The 17,897-nt window shown below is 44.4% G+C and overlaps 1 protein-coding gene across 1 annotated transcript in view; it reads right to left on the reverse strand.

The window, feature by feature from the left end:
- RP2 (retinitis pigmentosa 2 (X-linked recessive)) overlaps window positions 1-17,897 on the reverse strand; it is a 30,416-nt gene that overhangs the window by 7,578 nt on the left and 4,941 nt on the right. The window contains exons 2-3 of the mRNA XM_019528470.1: window positions 2,597-3,262; window positions 1,316-1,322 (exon numbers count right to left, since the gene is read on the reverse strand). Coding sequence (XP_019384015.1) covers window positions 1,316-1,322; window positions 2,597-3,262 — 673 coding nt within the window. The remainder of the gene's footprint in view (window positions 1-1,315; window positions 1,323-2,596; window positions 3,263-17,897) is intronic.

Below are 17,897 nucleotides of genomic sequence, written 5' to 3' on the forward strand. Positions count from 1 at the left end.
TTTAAGGCTGTTACACATATAGGGACAGATACAGGGCCTTTTTTTCGAAGCTGGAGCCCAAAGTATATGGTAGTATATTCAATACTATCCCCTCAGAACATTAAATCACTAGAGCAAAGTGACAAGCTATTCTTCTTCCAGTTCCAATACAAAATGCTTTCTTCACCTTCATACTTCCTTATGCTCTCACTCTATTCATCCAATTTTGGCTTCTAGTCTTTCCTACCCAAAACTATTTGTTAACGTGATTTTTTCCCCACCCTAATTTCAGGCTGCAAGACTTTGACTTCATACGTGCTGGGTACAGTCATTTTGCATATTGGCTTCTATTCTACCCAGGAGAGCATACAAAACACCAGCAAACTCTCCCTATGTGTGAAGAGGCACATTTGTGCCCAAAAGCTTGCAAAGAACAATTTTTCCCAACTATTTAGTTGGTCTAGTAAGAGATATCACATCTGGCTAAAGAACCTCGTCTGCCTGGGTACAAGCAGATGCTAAAACTAACTGGAAATAGGTGTTCATTGCCTTTAAAAGTCAGCAAGTTTCCTTGTGAGCAATAAACCTACCTCATGGACCTGCCTCCTCCTACTGCTTCATTTTACTACCACAAGGAGTCAAGAAGCAGTTACCGAACCCACATTTCCAGCAGAAGTCTTAACTGGTGTCTTATATTAAGAAGGACTACAAAAAGGAGTCCAAGAGTTCCAGTATTTCAACACTGGATGGAAAAGGATCAGTCATCTTTAAGGAATAGTTTAAACCAGCGGTGCTCAGCTTTTCGCCCAACAGGCCAGATGAGTGACATGGGGCTAGTACATGAGCTAGATCAAGCTTCATGCCTCAGCACGGGACCCTGAGGCTCAACACCACCCCTCCCCTCCCACAAGCCTGGGATCAGGCCCTGGGGCCCAGCACCACCTGCTCCAGCATTCCAGAAGTAGGCTCTGGGACACTACACTGCCCCTTCCTGAGCCCCTACACCAGGGTTAGGTCCTGGGACCCCCACCCCACTCCTGCCCAGCCCTATGCACATCCATACATATAGGGTGTGGAACTTCCCAGAGGTCTGTAAATTTGGTGCCACCACTCCACCACCTCCCTGCAGGCTGGGTGACACAGCACTGCAGACCAGATCTGCCCACAGGTCAGCGGCTGAGAACCGCTGGTTTAAGACCTTGTTTTGGTGTATCGCTGTTCTCCCACAACCTGTCGTTCCATGAACTCCTCACAAATTCTTTTCTTGGGTAGCAATAATTTCTTGTTGGGGAAACATGATTTTTCAATAACAAAACAAAACCAAAAAAAAACAAACCTTTCCACTAAAAGATGTACAGAACATTAGGGAAGTTCAGATAAGCATGTCTTCAGGTCAGGTATCTTTGTGTGTACTTTAATCAGAGTGGCTCCAAGAGCTGCTCTTAATTAAAAGCACCTGATTGTCTCATGCATCAGCATCCCCATGCTCAAAAGTGGCAGTGGGGGCACTTTAACTAAAGCTCATTAAATGAGCTTTAGTTAAAGCACCCTCACCATCATTTTTAAGCATGGGGACACTGATATACAATATGCTGGAGTCTGCTAGAGTGTGGGAATTACCATGTTCCAGCGGACTTGATTATAGTGCATCAAAGCAGCCTCACTGCTTGTGTATAGGTACCCATAGAGATGAAGCCTAGCTCACGCATTTCTCCCTCCACTGGCACTATAGATAACTTGCTGCCTCTTCTTACAATGCAAGCCAGATTTTTTTTTTTTAAATCAAAAACAAAAGGATAAAGGAATTTACCTAATAAAAGTGGGATTTACTTTTACATTTATCTTCCATGCATATGGAGTTTGGAGAGGAGCACTGTCCTAACAATATGCATAATGAAGCAGTCAGCTGTTCTTTCTATCAGGATCCTGCCTTTGCTGCTGATAATGTATGTAACATAGGCTGCATAGTGAGACTGACGTACTAGCATTTTCACTCTGCTGCACCTACTGTGGGGAACAAACAAAAACAAATAAACAAACAAAAAACTTAGGGTAAAAAACAGGCACTGAATTTGCTGGGGAGAAAGCCCTTTGTCTTGGGATCCTATGGACTTATAAACCTTTTGTCTCACTTAAGTACTCGTGAGGCATTCAAGATAAAATTGTGCTAGTACTTTGTCCCAGGACAACTGCTGTGTAGTTCCAGCTCAAACTACAACATGTGTAAAGGGCTATGTCAGACGTCTTTGATCAGAGTCAAAACGTGGGACAAATCAGAACTGCCTTAAGTGAGAGGTCTGTTCATGCCCACAGGGCAACTGGGGTACACGCACATAGATCTCAAATCCCAATTAATCAGTGATATACTGAATAAACTGAACTCCTGCTCTCCTGGGACAGTCATAAGCACCTAAATCTGTAAAAAAATGAATGTATGCAAAATATAAGGTTGCCAAGTTTCAAAATGTTTCCAATGAAGCAAAACTACATCCTAAAAAATGTGCTAGTAGACATTCAGCAGCAAGACACTAACTTTCCAATTTAGTTTATCTGATACTGCAGGAAATGCAACGCTTACTAAAGTTCAAGCTACAGCAGACAGAAAATGGTCACTTACTTCATCAATTAACTTTCTGGCATTTGCTGTTGTATAGTCACCAGCAAACAATACTGCCAAACATGATTCATCACTGCTCTTCTGCCTTTGCCCCCTAGTTATTGGAATGATGCTCCTTGTGGCATCTGTAGATATTCTGACTCCTTTCAATTCTTCAGAAGATGGCAGAGGGACAAAATCCTGAACTGCACCATCTTCAGGCAGAAGACTCCAATTGTTTTCTCCTGACACAGGTGTAAAGTCATGGATGTTGCTCCACGTGTTATTGAAGATGCTAAGGCCTGCATCTTTGAACTGTAAAGCCAGCTCCGGATAGTAGAACTGGAAACAGCCAAATTTCATGCCTGTGGAAGACTCGATAATGGGTTGGGTAGCACAGCACAAGAACACCTCCAACTTTCTGCAGTCCCGGGTGCGAAACTGTTGGCAGGCCACTATGCACTTACAGTCTTTGCAGTCACGGAAAAACACACTGCCTTTTACGGGTCCTAAAAAGATTCGGCAGTTTGTACAGTCATCAATAGTGATGGTAGCAGAATGATCAAAGATGTAGATGTTACAGTTCTCACACTCTTGAAGGACAAATTGTTGTCCTGCAACTTTTCCGGGTAAGCGGCCCACAGTTTCATCTTTAAGTCCAGAAAACGTATAGTCTTTCGGATCAACCTAGAAATTAAAAAAAAGTTAATTTAGCTTTATAAAGAATAACGTAGTAGTTGGTATTAAAAGTCTCCCTCCCCCACACTAGTTAGCTTCAATAGCAAGAGACTGAAGTGTCACAGAACTGTTCAGGACTCGCATATTGAGAAGAGACCTGTGTCTCAGACTTTGTTCAAGATGATCTTTTAGTTAGTACCCTGAGAAAAGATTACTGGTTTCAATTCCTGGCCGATGCTCAGTCAGACACCCTGCACAAATCTACAACAGCCTGCAAATGAGTTTTTCATCTAAAATTAAAATAGTTACCTCTCCTTCCCTTCCATTTGTGAAAGAAACTGTTAGGTCTTTCAGAAAAGGTCTCATCTCATGATATTTTTGTACAATGGACTCCCACATCCTGCTGTGATACAAGTTATTAGCAATGAATGACTAACATCCTCTGAACACCCTAGGCTGCCGTCTCTGACCCTGTCATCTTTCTCGGTCATTATCTTGCGCACCTCTCCCCTAACGCTCTAAAAAAAAAAAAAAAAACACTCTATGTATAAGATGAGCTTTGTAAAGCTTGTTAACAAGTTGCCTTTCCAGACTGCAATATTACTAAACAGACTTGCAAGGTAGGGCATGGCCCTCTTCCTAGGTTAATATATGCTCTGGTATTCCTGAAGTAACTGCCATTATAGTGGCCGTGCACTAGCACCTTTCATTTACCCTGCTCTATATCTTGCTTTGACACTGAAACCAAACACCGCTATGCAAGGTCACCTGTCCACCCTATATAAAAAAACAAATATTAGAAATCTGTTGATCTCTGCAGACAGGACTTCTTATACAATAAAAATAACTGAATAGTCAGCCATGATTTATTCTTTAGAAGAGAGCTTGAGTAGAGAGAGTGAGCAAATAGAAAAAGCATACTACCAGGGGTCAACAACCTGTAGGCCTCTGGGTTTGAATGTGGTCCAAGAAGATGCGACTTAGCTCAGTCCAGCACAGGTTTGGGCAAAGGCAGCTGTGCTGAGCCACCCAACCCCTCCGCAGTCCTCCCTGCCTGTGCTTACCCAGCCCCTCTTCAACACAGGTATCTGCAGAAAAATTAAGTGCAGACATCTTGGATATTCCCAGGGGTGAAGATTTGCAACCTGCAGAGCCACAAGCTCCTGTATCCAGTAGCAAAAAGGGTTCTAAGTCCTGCACTATACTATGTTCTACACAAAATATTCAGTTTGGAAGAAATAAGAATATTAACATTTTCCAAAACGGCTTCAACTCTGCCCTTTTCTGTGAGCACATTAAGATAGCATCTTACAACACCTAACACAGAGATATCTAACATTATACATACAGTCTTACACGTGCAAGACGACTTCAGAAAACTGGTATTTTCTGCCCCCGTAAAACCAGGTCAATCTGACAGCCTTGGAGAATTTTCTAAAGCCAGTAAGAGGGTGAAACTCGCATGATCAGATTTATGACTAATAAATCCCATTTTCCAACCCACCAACAGTAATACTCTAAAAATGCACACAAGGTTACGTAGAAAATGTTAGCAAGAATGCAATGGATATGAGCAAGCCTAAGATTCACAAATGTGTTTTGCAGAGTATCCTTCTCCCCCATTCCAACCTTCTTCTTTGGACAGTTTGAATGATTTACCCTGACTGGGCACTATCAAATTATTGAAAGTCTTTGTGATGAATAAAGAAAAAATTATTTCCTCATGTGTAAACAAACAAACAAACAAACAAACAAAAACCCTAGAGGGAAAAAGTTAGTTAGATGGGGTTTTAAACAGCCACTGAGAAGTATGTTTATAGTACTTAAAGGAGAAGCAACAAGTTGGCCAGATTTTGTAAGCCAGGAATAGGCTCCTGAGTTAGAGGCAGTCATAACTGGTCATGTTCACATGACAGCATGGGATAGAGCACGCACAGCTCCCTGCCACTGAATGCCACCAAAGCCCAATATCTTTGGTCCAGATACAATGACTCCATGAGCCATAAGTTTCCTGTTTTAAATCATACTGCCAGGCTGTAAGAAAGGCCACTCTACAACAAGAATAGCCTTACTTTCAGAATAGCCTTACTACAAGCCCTTTGGGGCAAGGACTGTATTCTATTTGCACAGAGCTTTGTACCAGGGACCCATTTAGCTGACCAGCAGCTACACATTTAGCTGTGCAGACCCCACACAGCCTCCTAGAGAAGCCAAAGGAGTAGAAATGAACAAGGTGAATCATACCTTGATCCTTGCCACAATGGTATGGAAGCATTATCAACTAGCCTAGCTGACTTCTGCACATTTACATTACAGTAATTCTATAGGTCAGGAAAGCCCTTTCATCGGGAAAGAAACAGATGAAGACTAGGGATGTCAAACTCGCCAGCTGCCCAAGGCTGGATCTGGATTGCAGGGCTCCTTGTGGGCCAAATCCAGCTCAGGACACTGAGTGGGTCTGACAGCAACAGTTCCAGCTCCCACCTGATGACAAGCATTTCAGGCCAGGGTGGCAGCTCTGGTACAGAGTACATGGTAGCAACAGCTCCAGTTACAGCACACACAGGCAGGGCTGGGGCTGCAGTGGTGACTATGGGCAAAGTGGCCAGACGGTAACCTGAGCTATGTCAGCCCTCACTCACCCTCCTGATCCCAAATCACCATATCTACAAATTCTGCAGTAGGCCACTCCCTCTAACCCCAAACCATGTCCCCCAACTGCCAGTGGCCTGTAGCTTTGCAGATCTGGCCTGTGGGCCAAATGTTTGACATGCTTGACCTACACCAGAGAGACCCTTCTCAGAATTTTTTTCCCCAAATGCCCAACGCCAGTCTGCCCACTACTACTGCAACCAAAGAAAAACATGAAAAAGGTATGAAAAGAGATGACCATGATGGATGCAGTGCAGGAGCAGGGGACACACTATGATGTACTGCATGTTACAGTTTCAAATTTAAAATTCTGGGCAGGTTTGATAAGAATATTATTTTAGGTGCACTAGAGGGCAGCAAAGGACTTGCAAGATTCATTGAGAGAAGTAATCAAGACCTTGTTAATCCATCAGATGACATCAAGTAAAATATTCTGGGTCACTTCAGGAAAAAAAATATTATTGCTTAAAAATAGAGCATGTAGTAACAAAAGAGATGTTTCTCCTAAAAATGGGAAGATGGAAGTTTTGACTTCTGCTATTTACCCTGAGCCTATGTCCATAAATTGGCTTACAAAAAAAAAAATAGTTTTCAGAACTTCTGTTATTTTGGTCTGTTCTGAAACTTCATTAAATTGTGTGAAAATACATTCTTCAATATACTCTTTTTTCTTCTAGTTTCACACAGGTCTTTTACAAGCATGTGATAGCTGACTGACCTACCAGTTATACACTGGCATCAGCTGATAGGAACTTACAGGAAATGCATCTCAATCACTTAGTCACGATCAGGCAGCCTTCTGTATACGTTACAACTGAACGAACAGTCAGTTTACACATTTCCTGACTTGAGTGCCCAGCTGTGCTTCTTAATGTAGTACTCTTAAATACAAGAACCATACAGCCATAGAACATTGTTGTAACTTTAATTAAATTTGATTTAATTTTGTCACGGCCCTGAGAAATATGTCAATTCCTATTACAGAAATATTGCAGAGCAAAAAAACCCCATACAGACAGAGAATTAGCTTTACTCAAACTAGGATAAGTGAAACATCCTGCACAGAATTTTTATTTTATGACAAAGATTAGCTTTTGCCCATGCAAAAATTTCAGCACCTTGGAAGGCAGCCTGGAGAACAAGTGTATTAACAATTAAAATGAATGCTTTCTGTAAACAAGTAGTTTTGTGGGAGGAAAAACTATATTAAAAAGTTTAAAATAAACCTCAGATGGAAAGAATTCTAGGAAAAGCTAAAATTTATGTTAAATGGTTAAAAAAAATTCCCGATTTTTCTAAGTTATCTTTAAAAAGGGTTACTACTGCAGATATCTGAAGTTCCTCTAAAAAGAAACTTACATGCAAGCTACACAGGAGAAGCTGTAAGACTACAAAATGCTGCCACATGCAAAAAGCAAAATTTAGGAAATTTTCACAACTCCCCTATTATAAAAGATTTTTGTAACAGCAGGAAGTTAGATATTCAGAAGTGCTGACCAAGCAATGTTAAAAAAAAGTCTGTCTGGAATACACACATTAATGAAAACATTAGGTCATTCAGCAGAGGCTCATGCATAATTCAGTTTCCTCACCGCTCAACATTCTGATGCAAGGTCCAACAGGTTTTGATTTAGTAGCAACCTTGATTTAGCAGCTGTTGAACACAACTATCACTAACCAATTAAAATTAAATGGTCAAATCCATCTTGAACGTGGCAACAACTTAGCAGTAGTTACCTGTTCAATAGCAAATAAAGCTAGGTGGGGAGAGAAGGGATACACAGACTTGAAATTAAGCCTTACATGCTTGCCTCACTCGTTTGTACCCTGGGTTCTGCACCAAGAGCAGAAGTGTCATAGGTCAATCATCCAATAGGCTGAAACAGATGAGAATTTCATCCATAACATTTCAACATCTAAACAGGGATTTTTAAGAGCTATGCCACAGGTTTCCCCATCCTTTGCATCCAAGCACGTATTAGATCATGTCAGCGAGCAACTCTATGAGATAGGAATTTCTAACATGTTAAGCACATGCCACTGTAAGATGCCTTTTGTACTACTTTTGCCAGCAGGAAGCTAACGAGGGAGGAGAATGAAGGCAAGGCCTGTAGAGAGAGGTTATTTAATGTTGCTATGTTGTGGCAGACCACTGTCTCTGTCTACCTATGAATCCAGGCACTTCTGGGATTACAAGCTGACACTTCCGTTAATGCAGCCCAACATGTTGTTAGATTTTTGGCAACAAAAGCACACTGCTGGCTCATATGCAGCTTATGGTCTACTGCAGGGGGACAAAATGCGGCCCGCCAGGCCATTCTATCTTGCCTGCGGGGCCCCTAAAAGATTTAGAAAATTAATATTATCTGCCCTGGGCTGCCTGTCATGCGGCCCTCGATGGCTTGCCAAAACTCAGTAAGCGGCCCTCTGCCCAAAATAATTGTCCACCCCTGGTCTACTGTAACCTCCAGGTCCTTCTCAGCAGTACTGCAACCTAGTCACACACTGGGGAGCGAGTATTTTGTATATGCAATTATTCTGTCCCAAGGACAAATGCAACATCTGGCCAAGTTTCCAACCCTCCACAATCCCAGTGCTCTGCTCTCCTCCCCAGAAGCAAGGGGAAGGAGAGACGGAAGATGAACAAGCAGCAGGGTCTACACCCCTACCAATTTCTATGGTGGCTTGCAAGGAGATCCTTCAGCCTTGCCTCCAATGCAAGAAGAAGGGGCTGATTAGGGACAGACTCCCCACAAAGACAAGTTTTGTAACACTAGAAAAACATCATCTGGAGGGATCTGGAGGCATAAGGAAGAAAAGGATCATGAAGATGCAGAAGTAACTGTCTTAGTCATTAGTGTGCACAGCCTCTCCCCTTGGAGAAGCTTCTGCATAGTCTCACTGTGGTTTATCAGGAAGTAAAAGCATCCCACTCTCCCCACAAAAAAAGGGGTGAAGAGTTCCAAGGTGAAGGGCGGAAGTATTCTGTCAGTGGTTTTCAAGCTGTGGTCTGCAGACTAGGTCTAAGGGGTCCGTGAAAGATAACTATGATCTATCTAAAGTATGTAAATACTCACACTTACAATTCAAAGGGATCTACACCTCCATTCTACACTTTTTAGTGGTCCACAACTGAAAAAAAAAGGTTGAAAACCTTCACATTCTATGCAAATACAGCTGAAAAGGAACTATAAGGAACAAATTCTTGCCTCAGTCACATACAGCTTCAAATACTGTATTTACTGAAACTCAAGACGAAGACATTTCCCCACCACCACCACACCCGCTTCTTGGATTCCAGTGGGGGGGGGGGGAAGAGGGCAGGTGGATGCTGCAATAGTGGCAGCTCCAGCCAGGTTCCAGGGTCCAGTCTGGAGCTGCCAGTTGCCAGGCCAGGCAGGGGTCGGAACAAACAGATGCTCTGAGCCCAAGACTGGAGTGGGACCGGGGCCTGACAGAATCAGTGCCACTACTGCTCCAGGACCGAGTGGAGGATGGGAGGGGAGCAGGGGCAGGCAGCAGGAAGGCCAGGCTGCTAGACCTCCCTACCTCCCCTTGCTGCAGCAATGAGGGGGATAAATTTAAGATCACCTCCCAGTAATTAGATTCTATATATGGAAAATTATAACAAATTTAAAATGTTTTAAATTGAGAAGTATCTTTGTTTTTGGTAAATATGGTAGATTTAAATAATCCATACAAAGAAAGTGTGAAGGATGCAATGGATGCACTTTAATTGAATACATTTTAATATTTCCATGTTAATGGACACTTGGCAAGCCATAACAAGGATGCCTGTAAAGGCCAATTGTATATGCATTCCAAAGAGGAGTATGCCAGACTATTTATCACGATTAGTCTCTCTCATTAAGTGTGTAGGCTGTAGCTATGGCAGTGAGAACAATATTCCCCTGATAATTATCTGTTCAATAGCAGACAAAGTCCTTAGAGCTTTATGAAACAACACTCCAAACCCAATGCAAGCCATATGCAACACTTATGTGGCACTCATATATGTGTATTTGATAGGTCTGTGAAACACTCACATTTTCATTGGTGCCACCAAGACAAGAAAACCCCTCAAGGAAGGTTTATGGAAGGGGTGCTCCATGTATCATTAACTAGAGAATATAACGGTCAGAGAACTACTGTCCCAAACAACTCAGGGAATAGGGTAATATTCAATGTTCAGTGCAGTTCAGTATGAAACAGGTAATAATATTAGAAGCAGGTTGATTTGGTCAAAAGGCTCTCCTTGATGTCTAAAGAACTGTTTTATCAGATCTTAAAATCATGGCGTCAGCTAAAATTCAGGCTCAAATGGATACTTTTCCCAAGCTAGGAACAGGAATCCAGTAAACTGGAAAACAATAGAAGTGCTAGCCCTAAAATATTCAAAGGCAAAACTGTTATGGAATCAGTCTGTGAATCAAAATCTAGATATTGACATGAACTCACTGACACCTGATAAAAAATAAATATGAATACAGGCCATATAAAATAAAATAAAATAAAATAAAAAAAGCTTACTGCTCAAAAAGAAGGATCTCAGATGCTTGCAGTCAGTTGGATCAATATAATAGCATGAGTTTTATAGTAGCTAGGGTCAGGAAAGACCTGAACAGACCACCTAGCCTGACCCCCTGCCACAGGCAGGAATGAATGCTGGGTTCACAAGACCCCAGGCAGGTGATCATCCAACCTCCTCGTGAATTTGCCCCAGGTAGGGGTGAGGACCACTTCCCTGGGAAGTTGGTTCCAGATTTTGGCCACCCTAACTGTTAAATATTGCCTTCTGATCTCTAACCTAAACCTATTCTTCATCAGCTTATTACCATTGTTCCTTGTCACCCCAGGTGGTGCTGGGGAGAAAAGGGCTCTACCTATCTGCTGTTGATCTCCCCAGAGGAGTTTGTAGGCAGCCACTGGGTCCCCCCTCAGCCTCCTTTTGCTGAGGCTGAATAGGTTCAGGTCCCTCAGTCTCTCCTTGTAGGGCCTGTCCTGCTGCCCTCTCACCAACCAGGTAGCCCTCCTCTGAACCCTCTTCAGGCTGGCCAGATCCCTCTTGAAGTGCGCTGCCCGGTACTGTGGGAGAGCTGAGCAGCCTGAGTCAATGGTTGCAGTCTGACTGGCTGCAATGACGCAGGGGTAGAGAGAAAGCCAGCATAGAGTGGAGTTGATATTATAAGCTCGGGGGCTCATGATGTGTTATAGCCCGCCAACTTACAGTTTTGTTGAGTTGTGATTATTACACCGGAGGACCAGGCGAGGCTGTAGGGGTGGAGGAGGCCTCAGCAGGAGCTCCCCAGTAAGGAGGGGGAGTTCCTGGCACCACAGAGGGTGCTGCGTTGTGGGGTTGTCCCGACCCCAGCCCATTGGGGTGACTTCGGGAAGAGTCCTGTAGAGGCGGAAGCCCAGTGTGGGTGGGCGCATAAGAAGCGTGAGAGTAGGCCCAAATCGGGCATAGATAGGCCCGAGTGCGGGCGGGGAGCACAAGGGGCGCAACCACAGGCCCAAGTGCGGGCATAGAAGGCCCCAGTGTGGGCGACGGGCGCAAGGAGCGCGAGTAAGGGCCCCAAGGCGGGGCAGCGGAGCGCAAGAGGTGTGACCACAGGCCCGAGTGCGGCCAGCGAGCGCAAGGAGCACGAGCAAAGGCCCAAGTGTGGGCATAGAAGGCCCGAGTGCGGGCAGCAAGCGCAAGGAGCACGAGCAAGGGCCCCAGTGGGGGCATAGAAGGCCCCAGTGCGGGCAGCGAACACAAGGAGCACGAGCAAGGGCCCCAGGGCGGGGCTGCAGAGCGCAAGAGGCGTGATTATAGGCCGAGCACGGGTGCGGAGCTCGAAGTGCGATTACAGGCCCAAGTGCGGGCACAGAGATCGCGGGGAGCGCGGAATAGGCCAGTATGTGAGCAGCCATGGAACATAGGGGAGGCAGGCCCAAGCAGGGTGCTGCCTGGAAGTTAGGAAGCCCTGAGTGGGGCATAAGTCCATTGAGAAGTCCAAGCTGGGCGAGAAGGGGCACAGTCAGAGAGCCGCCCCAGGAGGGGGGCGCGTGTATTGAGTTGGCCCCGAGAGAGGACCAGCACAGGGACTAGAACCAAAGTCCCGGTATAGTAAGACCGGCCCCGTGCCAAGAAGGGCAGGAAGGCACCCTCCCTAATTGAACCAATAAGATCAAAGATGTGGTGGGCAAGATGGAGGGTGCATTCAAAGCCCAGGTTGGCACAGTAGGCAAAGGCACTAGGGGAGGTCACGGCGCCCCTAGGTCGTCCTGCCACAGCAGCTCATGTTCATCTTGGAGTCAATAATGACACAAGTTTGCCTTGTGGAAAAAGAAGCCATAATGTCAACATCACCATGCAAAGTAAAAAAAAAAGTTACTTTACAGCCAAGGAATAGATTTACACAGCAATTCCCACTGGGTACCTATGCATGTGCCTGATGCCTGTCCTGACATGTTCTAATTAGAACATGTCAGACCAGACTTGATTAATCAAGTCTAATTCAAATGCTTCAGCAGCCTCACCATCATACATATTCAGCATCCCTGCATTTTGAAATAGTGGTGAAGTGGCCCCACCACCACTTTGAAGAATGGGATGCTGACTACACAAGACGCTGTGGGCATTTTAATTAGAGTGGCTCCCAAGAACTGCTCCAGTAAAAACACTCCCCCACCCCAGCATGTGTAAAGATGCCCATTAACTGTACGTTCCTTAATCTCAACTAAGAACCCTGAATATGGAAGTCAAGTATTTCCTGTTGCAGAAGTTCAGGTAAAATTTGAAACGAAAAGAGAAAACTAGAAACAAATTACCTCTTGTCCCTGCTACATGAGGGACAAGAAGCTAGTATCTTCCAGCATAGCCAGAAAATTGTTTCCAGCCCTAAAACCATAAGATGTGGCCAAAACAGGAAGAAAAAAAACAACCCAACAACAATGATGTTCATATCAGAACAGTCAGATTCCAGGTAGAGCTGCCAATTTATGCTTTAAAACGTCCTCCAAAGCTTGGGGAATAACAGAATGAAGCTGATCATATTATTAAGGAAAATTTGCAGATCCCATGCTCAATGTTATCCTAATGATTTCCAAGAAAGCCCTTTATGCCCTGCCATCAGAAACTGACTTATGCTTATAACCTAAGCAAAAACTGGATTTTGAATGATGGAAGACGATCATCAGCACTGGATTAAAAGTCCCACTCATTTTCAGCACCAGCAAATGATGCAGCACTGAATGAAATCCTACAGGGACTGGAACCACCTCCTTGGTCCCACCGATGACTTTCAGCATTCAAGGGCCCCTGAGTTAGTTCACCTGAAAGATTGTGGACTAAAATAGTAGTTCTGGACCAGAAGAGTTCCAATTTTATCTGAAGGGCTTCCTACAAAAGAAAGACAGCCTCAGGACATTATTACACTGCCACCAGAGCTAGCTCAGCTACCAGATGGAGCATACCTGCGTGAAAACAGGCCTCTCTGCCCAGCCTAATTTACTAGGCACAGACTAACTCAAATTAAATGCTGTGCTAAGGCAACAATACTGCATCTTGTAGCCAAGCTAGATTGCATGGCAAAAGTTAAGACATATCTACACAGCACTAACTTGGGTATGTCTTCCACATCCAGTACAATTATCGCTACAGGCCTTATAAGGAAGTAGTTGTTAGAGGTTTAAGGATCTACTCTTACAAAAATCAAATTTGCTAGCTAGAGTCAGTTGTATTGAAACCGTGGCACCACAGCATCAATCTATATAGATTCAGGGATCCAATGCCCCTTACCCTAGGGATGACTAATCTCAAGCCAACGTTTTCTGCATTCATTGGCTTTAAAACTCTAGCACCAGTCTTTGGTGTCCCCACAACAGTGTGGACGCTTCTATTTTATCACCTCAGAATCCTTGACACCACAGCTGAGCTACAGAATCTTTTGAAGAACAAGCAAAAGAACATCAGGAGGAGCAGCAACATAGAGCATGATGCAAAGAACCCTGGAAATCCCTACAAAGTTTCATTAATTTTGAGTTAAAATTTGCAAGACAGCACATGTCACCAAAGCCATAAATGGCACGAAAATAAGACATTTAAAACCCATGCTGCACTCAATTCTCAGCCTTCCCTCTCCACTAAATGGGCCATACTATTAAATTACTTAATTCTCTCTGTCACTTAAGGTTTTGAGAGGGAAGGTATAGGACAAGATGCAATTACATGTAGAATACTAGGATTAATTTATTGATTTGCCTGGACAAGAAGATGAGGCAATTAACATTTGTCTATGCTGAGGGACAGAAACTGCCTTATTGGCCATTTCTATTCTTTATGGACAGGAATTCAGATAAGGTTGGGGCATCTGAGTAGAGAGATCTCTGTCTGCTTAGTTCCATAACAAATCATCACAAAAAAAATTAAGCCTTTTATTACAGATACAAAATAAAAAACAACCCACAAAGTACTTAAGATAAAGTATTTAAGGGAGGCTTTCATTTTAACATCCTTTACTCCCTTTAGGCAAAGGGGTTGTGACAACTTTATAGCAATCTGAGTATTAGAAAACGTTATTCTTTTTTGGGAAAAAAAGTTAATTGAGATGGATCAGTCAGATCCTGCCTCACTGAAGACAAAGCATGCATGATGAAACTTTTGTTTCCAGAGATGACTTGCATGCAATCTCACTGCTAAAGACTAGCATAATGCTCCAAGATCTTGGCAAATACATGTCATCAATAAGCATTTTAAGAACACAGGCAGGCAAGGTTCTTTGGGTAGACATGATATCTTTTATTAGACCAACTGCATAGTTGGAAAAAAGTTATTTGCAAGCTTTCACCAGACATAGTGAGTCTCTGCTGTTCTGAGACTCCAAGCAATGAAATAACAGCCTTAGAGTCTCAGAATAGCAGAGACTTCCTATGCCTGAAGACGGGTGATTGCGCCCAAAAGCCTGCAAAGAACTTTTCCAACTAGTCAGTTGGTCTAATAAAAGATACCACTGCCTATGTCCTTAAATCAACATGGCTACAACCAAAACCCTTATTTAAAACACTGTTTTTAGCAACCTTTCTAGTGATGGGTTCATATCAATGGCCAGCTAAGCCCCAAAGAAATAAGACAAAGGAGGAAAAAGCTGCTTGAAAGGTAGGGGTAACAGTAGGAATGCCATGTCATATTCTAGATAGTACGCAGATTTATTTGAAGCCAGTACAAGTGCTAATGTCATCTGGGTTGTCTCTGGCTCTGTCTGGTTAAGATCCCACTCAAGATCAGAATGACAGCAGTCTCCAGGTATCATACACTCACACTGATAGTAAAGGTTGCTACTCCACATATTCTCCTAGATTCATATAAAGGACTTGCAAAGGGAGTGATGGACTTAATGGCTCATCCTCATTATTCATTTCCCCAATTTCAGTGTATTGATTTCTGGCCCCAAACCCTTCTGTTTATCGGTCTGAAGGGCAGTCCCAGCTTTTTTATGTCATTGTTCTGATCAATACCACTGGGGCAGCAGGACAGAGAAGGAGAAGAAAGAAAAGAAAGTAGAGGTGGGGCACATGACAAAAACAAACAAACAGGAACCCTGATTTTAAAATGTACATAATGATCTTAGCCCCAAAATTAACCCAGATCTACATTAAAAGGTTGGAAGAAGCTTCTTATTTTAAAGATCTGGGGTCATTATTCCAAGTGAAACCACCTCTAATGTTCAGCAAAAAGGAGCCATCGATTTGTCCTGTTTCAATCCATGCAGCTAGATTATCTACCTACAGTACTCTAGGATGCAAAGATGGCCCAAGTCAAGTTTTTATGCTTGACTTGCAGAATAATTAAATATACCAAGGAGTTTCTAAGAAGTGAAAGCTGCAAATATGGCCTAAGAGTTGAGACACTAAGTTCTCCTCGTGTTGAGTCAGCTATACCAGCAAAGCCAAAAAAAAAATTGCCTATCACCACAAACCAGGCTATACCGATTTGGACAGTTATTTTTTATTACAATTCTGCCTACACCAGCAGCTTCTGCCATCACAGCTTTGCCAGTCAGGAATAATACCTATGGTACTCCTAACCAATACAGATGCAGGAACAGAAACTCCTACCACAGACAAAGCCCCAGTTAGCAGGGAAGCAAGTTCCACGGTTCTCTATATTTCAGGTTTGCTATTGCCACAGATATACAAGGATAGCTATGGCAGCAGAGCCCCTTGGAGGTAAAACAAAAGATTTTCTTTTTAGCAGAGCTCCACCATCCTCTTAAATGAAGGTGTCTGGACCAAATTTTGAGTGTATGCTGGGTAACACAGGGTTAAGTTTGAACATGCGCAGACAAGCCAGGTTAGTGGAAAATCACCAGGATGCCCAGCATGTGCCCCCTGTGCGACCTTAGGGCTTGTCAATCAAACCTGACCTAGATTGTAACAACAGGCATGCTCAGTTCTGCCAACCAAATGATATCATCAGTCCAGAAAACTCTACGAGGAAAGCAACCTGATTGCTCTCAGGTCGAATCTCTCTCCGGTCTCCCCCCTGAGCGGCGGCCCACAAGTCTTCTAAGACAACCAGGTAGCCAGAGACTGCCTTGGCAGAAACTGTCTCGCAGGGAGAGATCAACCCGACCTGAGAGCAGAGGCTGTCTTTACAGGGACTGCTCTTCAGCGGGGGCTTTAGGCCCACTGGTCTCCTCACAGCTGCAGTTCCACAACTTATTCGACTTCGTCTTCGTACTGATTCTCTGGCTACCGAACTGATCTTTGGCCCTGATCTTGACCACAATCCTGATTGACCCGACCTGCATCTCGACCACCGGTTTCAACACTGTCACATCCTTCGGCATCGCCCTTGGCATCACCACCGACTACCTCTTTTCGTCCACGTTGGACTCTGTTCATCTCATCTCATCGTGTTACAGTTCGTTTTCCCAATTTATGAGCTGTTGACCAGTCCTGGGACTATTGAGTTGGGCAGCCGCACCTAGCCTCTGGGCTAGAAAGCAAGGGCTCGGCTCAAGAACCCCGTGGACCAACAGACCCCTTTGTCGTTCGTATGTTTGTTAATACTGTAACTGAACAAGCAAGCCTTCTGCCTACGCTCCAGAAGCATAAGTAAATAAAATCCATCTATTTGAAACCACACGTGTCCCGTACCGCTCAGACTCCTCGTCGCTAATCCCGCCTGTTCCATACCGAACCCTCGGCCCACCGTGACCTTGAGGCCGCTGTTCCCTGACAGAAGGAAGCTTATCTAGTACCAGGCCTTAACTTTCAGCACCAACACAGCTAGGTCAGCTAGAAAATATGACCTCACAGGCCATTTCACGCATTACACTTAGGATGCGTTAGCTAGGGTTCACCATTAAAGATTTCAGTGGCTGATAACAATAGCCAATTATTAACCAACTGTATCAGCCAATGCCAATCTCATAACCAATTTACTCCGGTTAAGTTGACAGGGTAGAGAGCAAGACAGTGCCACGGGCAGCTTACCCAAGGAGCATGGGGAAGAGGGGTGAGTCCCCACCACTTCACACACCCCCTGGGAGAGGCATGGGGCATGCATGTGCCCTCCACACCCTGATTTGTGCACTGGGTGGATGCGAGCTGCTTGCTGTGGGCTCAGGGCACTCAGCTCTGCTGCCTCTACCCCTAGGAGCTCTGCGTCAACCACACGCCCCTGGCCCACTGGGCAGCAAGCGGGGGGTAAGTTGTGTCCCCCACTCCCAGGTGGGCAGGGGGCTCACAGCCAGTGAAGGGCATCCGGGGCAAAGGCAGCAGGGTGGAAGGCCCCAAGCCCACAGCAAGCAACCCACATCCACCCTTGTCCCGCTTAGCTCTGCTTAAAAGCGTACCCACATGTAAAAATGATGGCAGCTGCACTCGAACTAAAGCTCATTCGCTGTGAGCTCTGGGATCCCCACCCCATGCCTCCCCAGTGCCAGGGAGCTGCCCCCTCCCCATACCCTCCAGATGAGCTGCCCATGTCTCCATCCTGTTC

The sequence above is a fragment of the Crocodylus porosus genome, unplaced genomic scaffold (genome assembly GCF_001723895.1).
Source record: "Crocodylus porosus isolate Cpor-Errol unplaced genomic scaffold, CroPor_comp1, whole genome shotgun sequence".
NCBI lineage: Eukaryota > Metazoa > Chordata > Crocodylia > Crocodylidae > Crocodylus > Crocodylus porosus.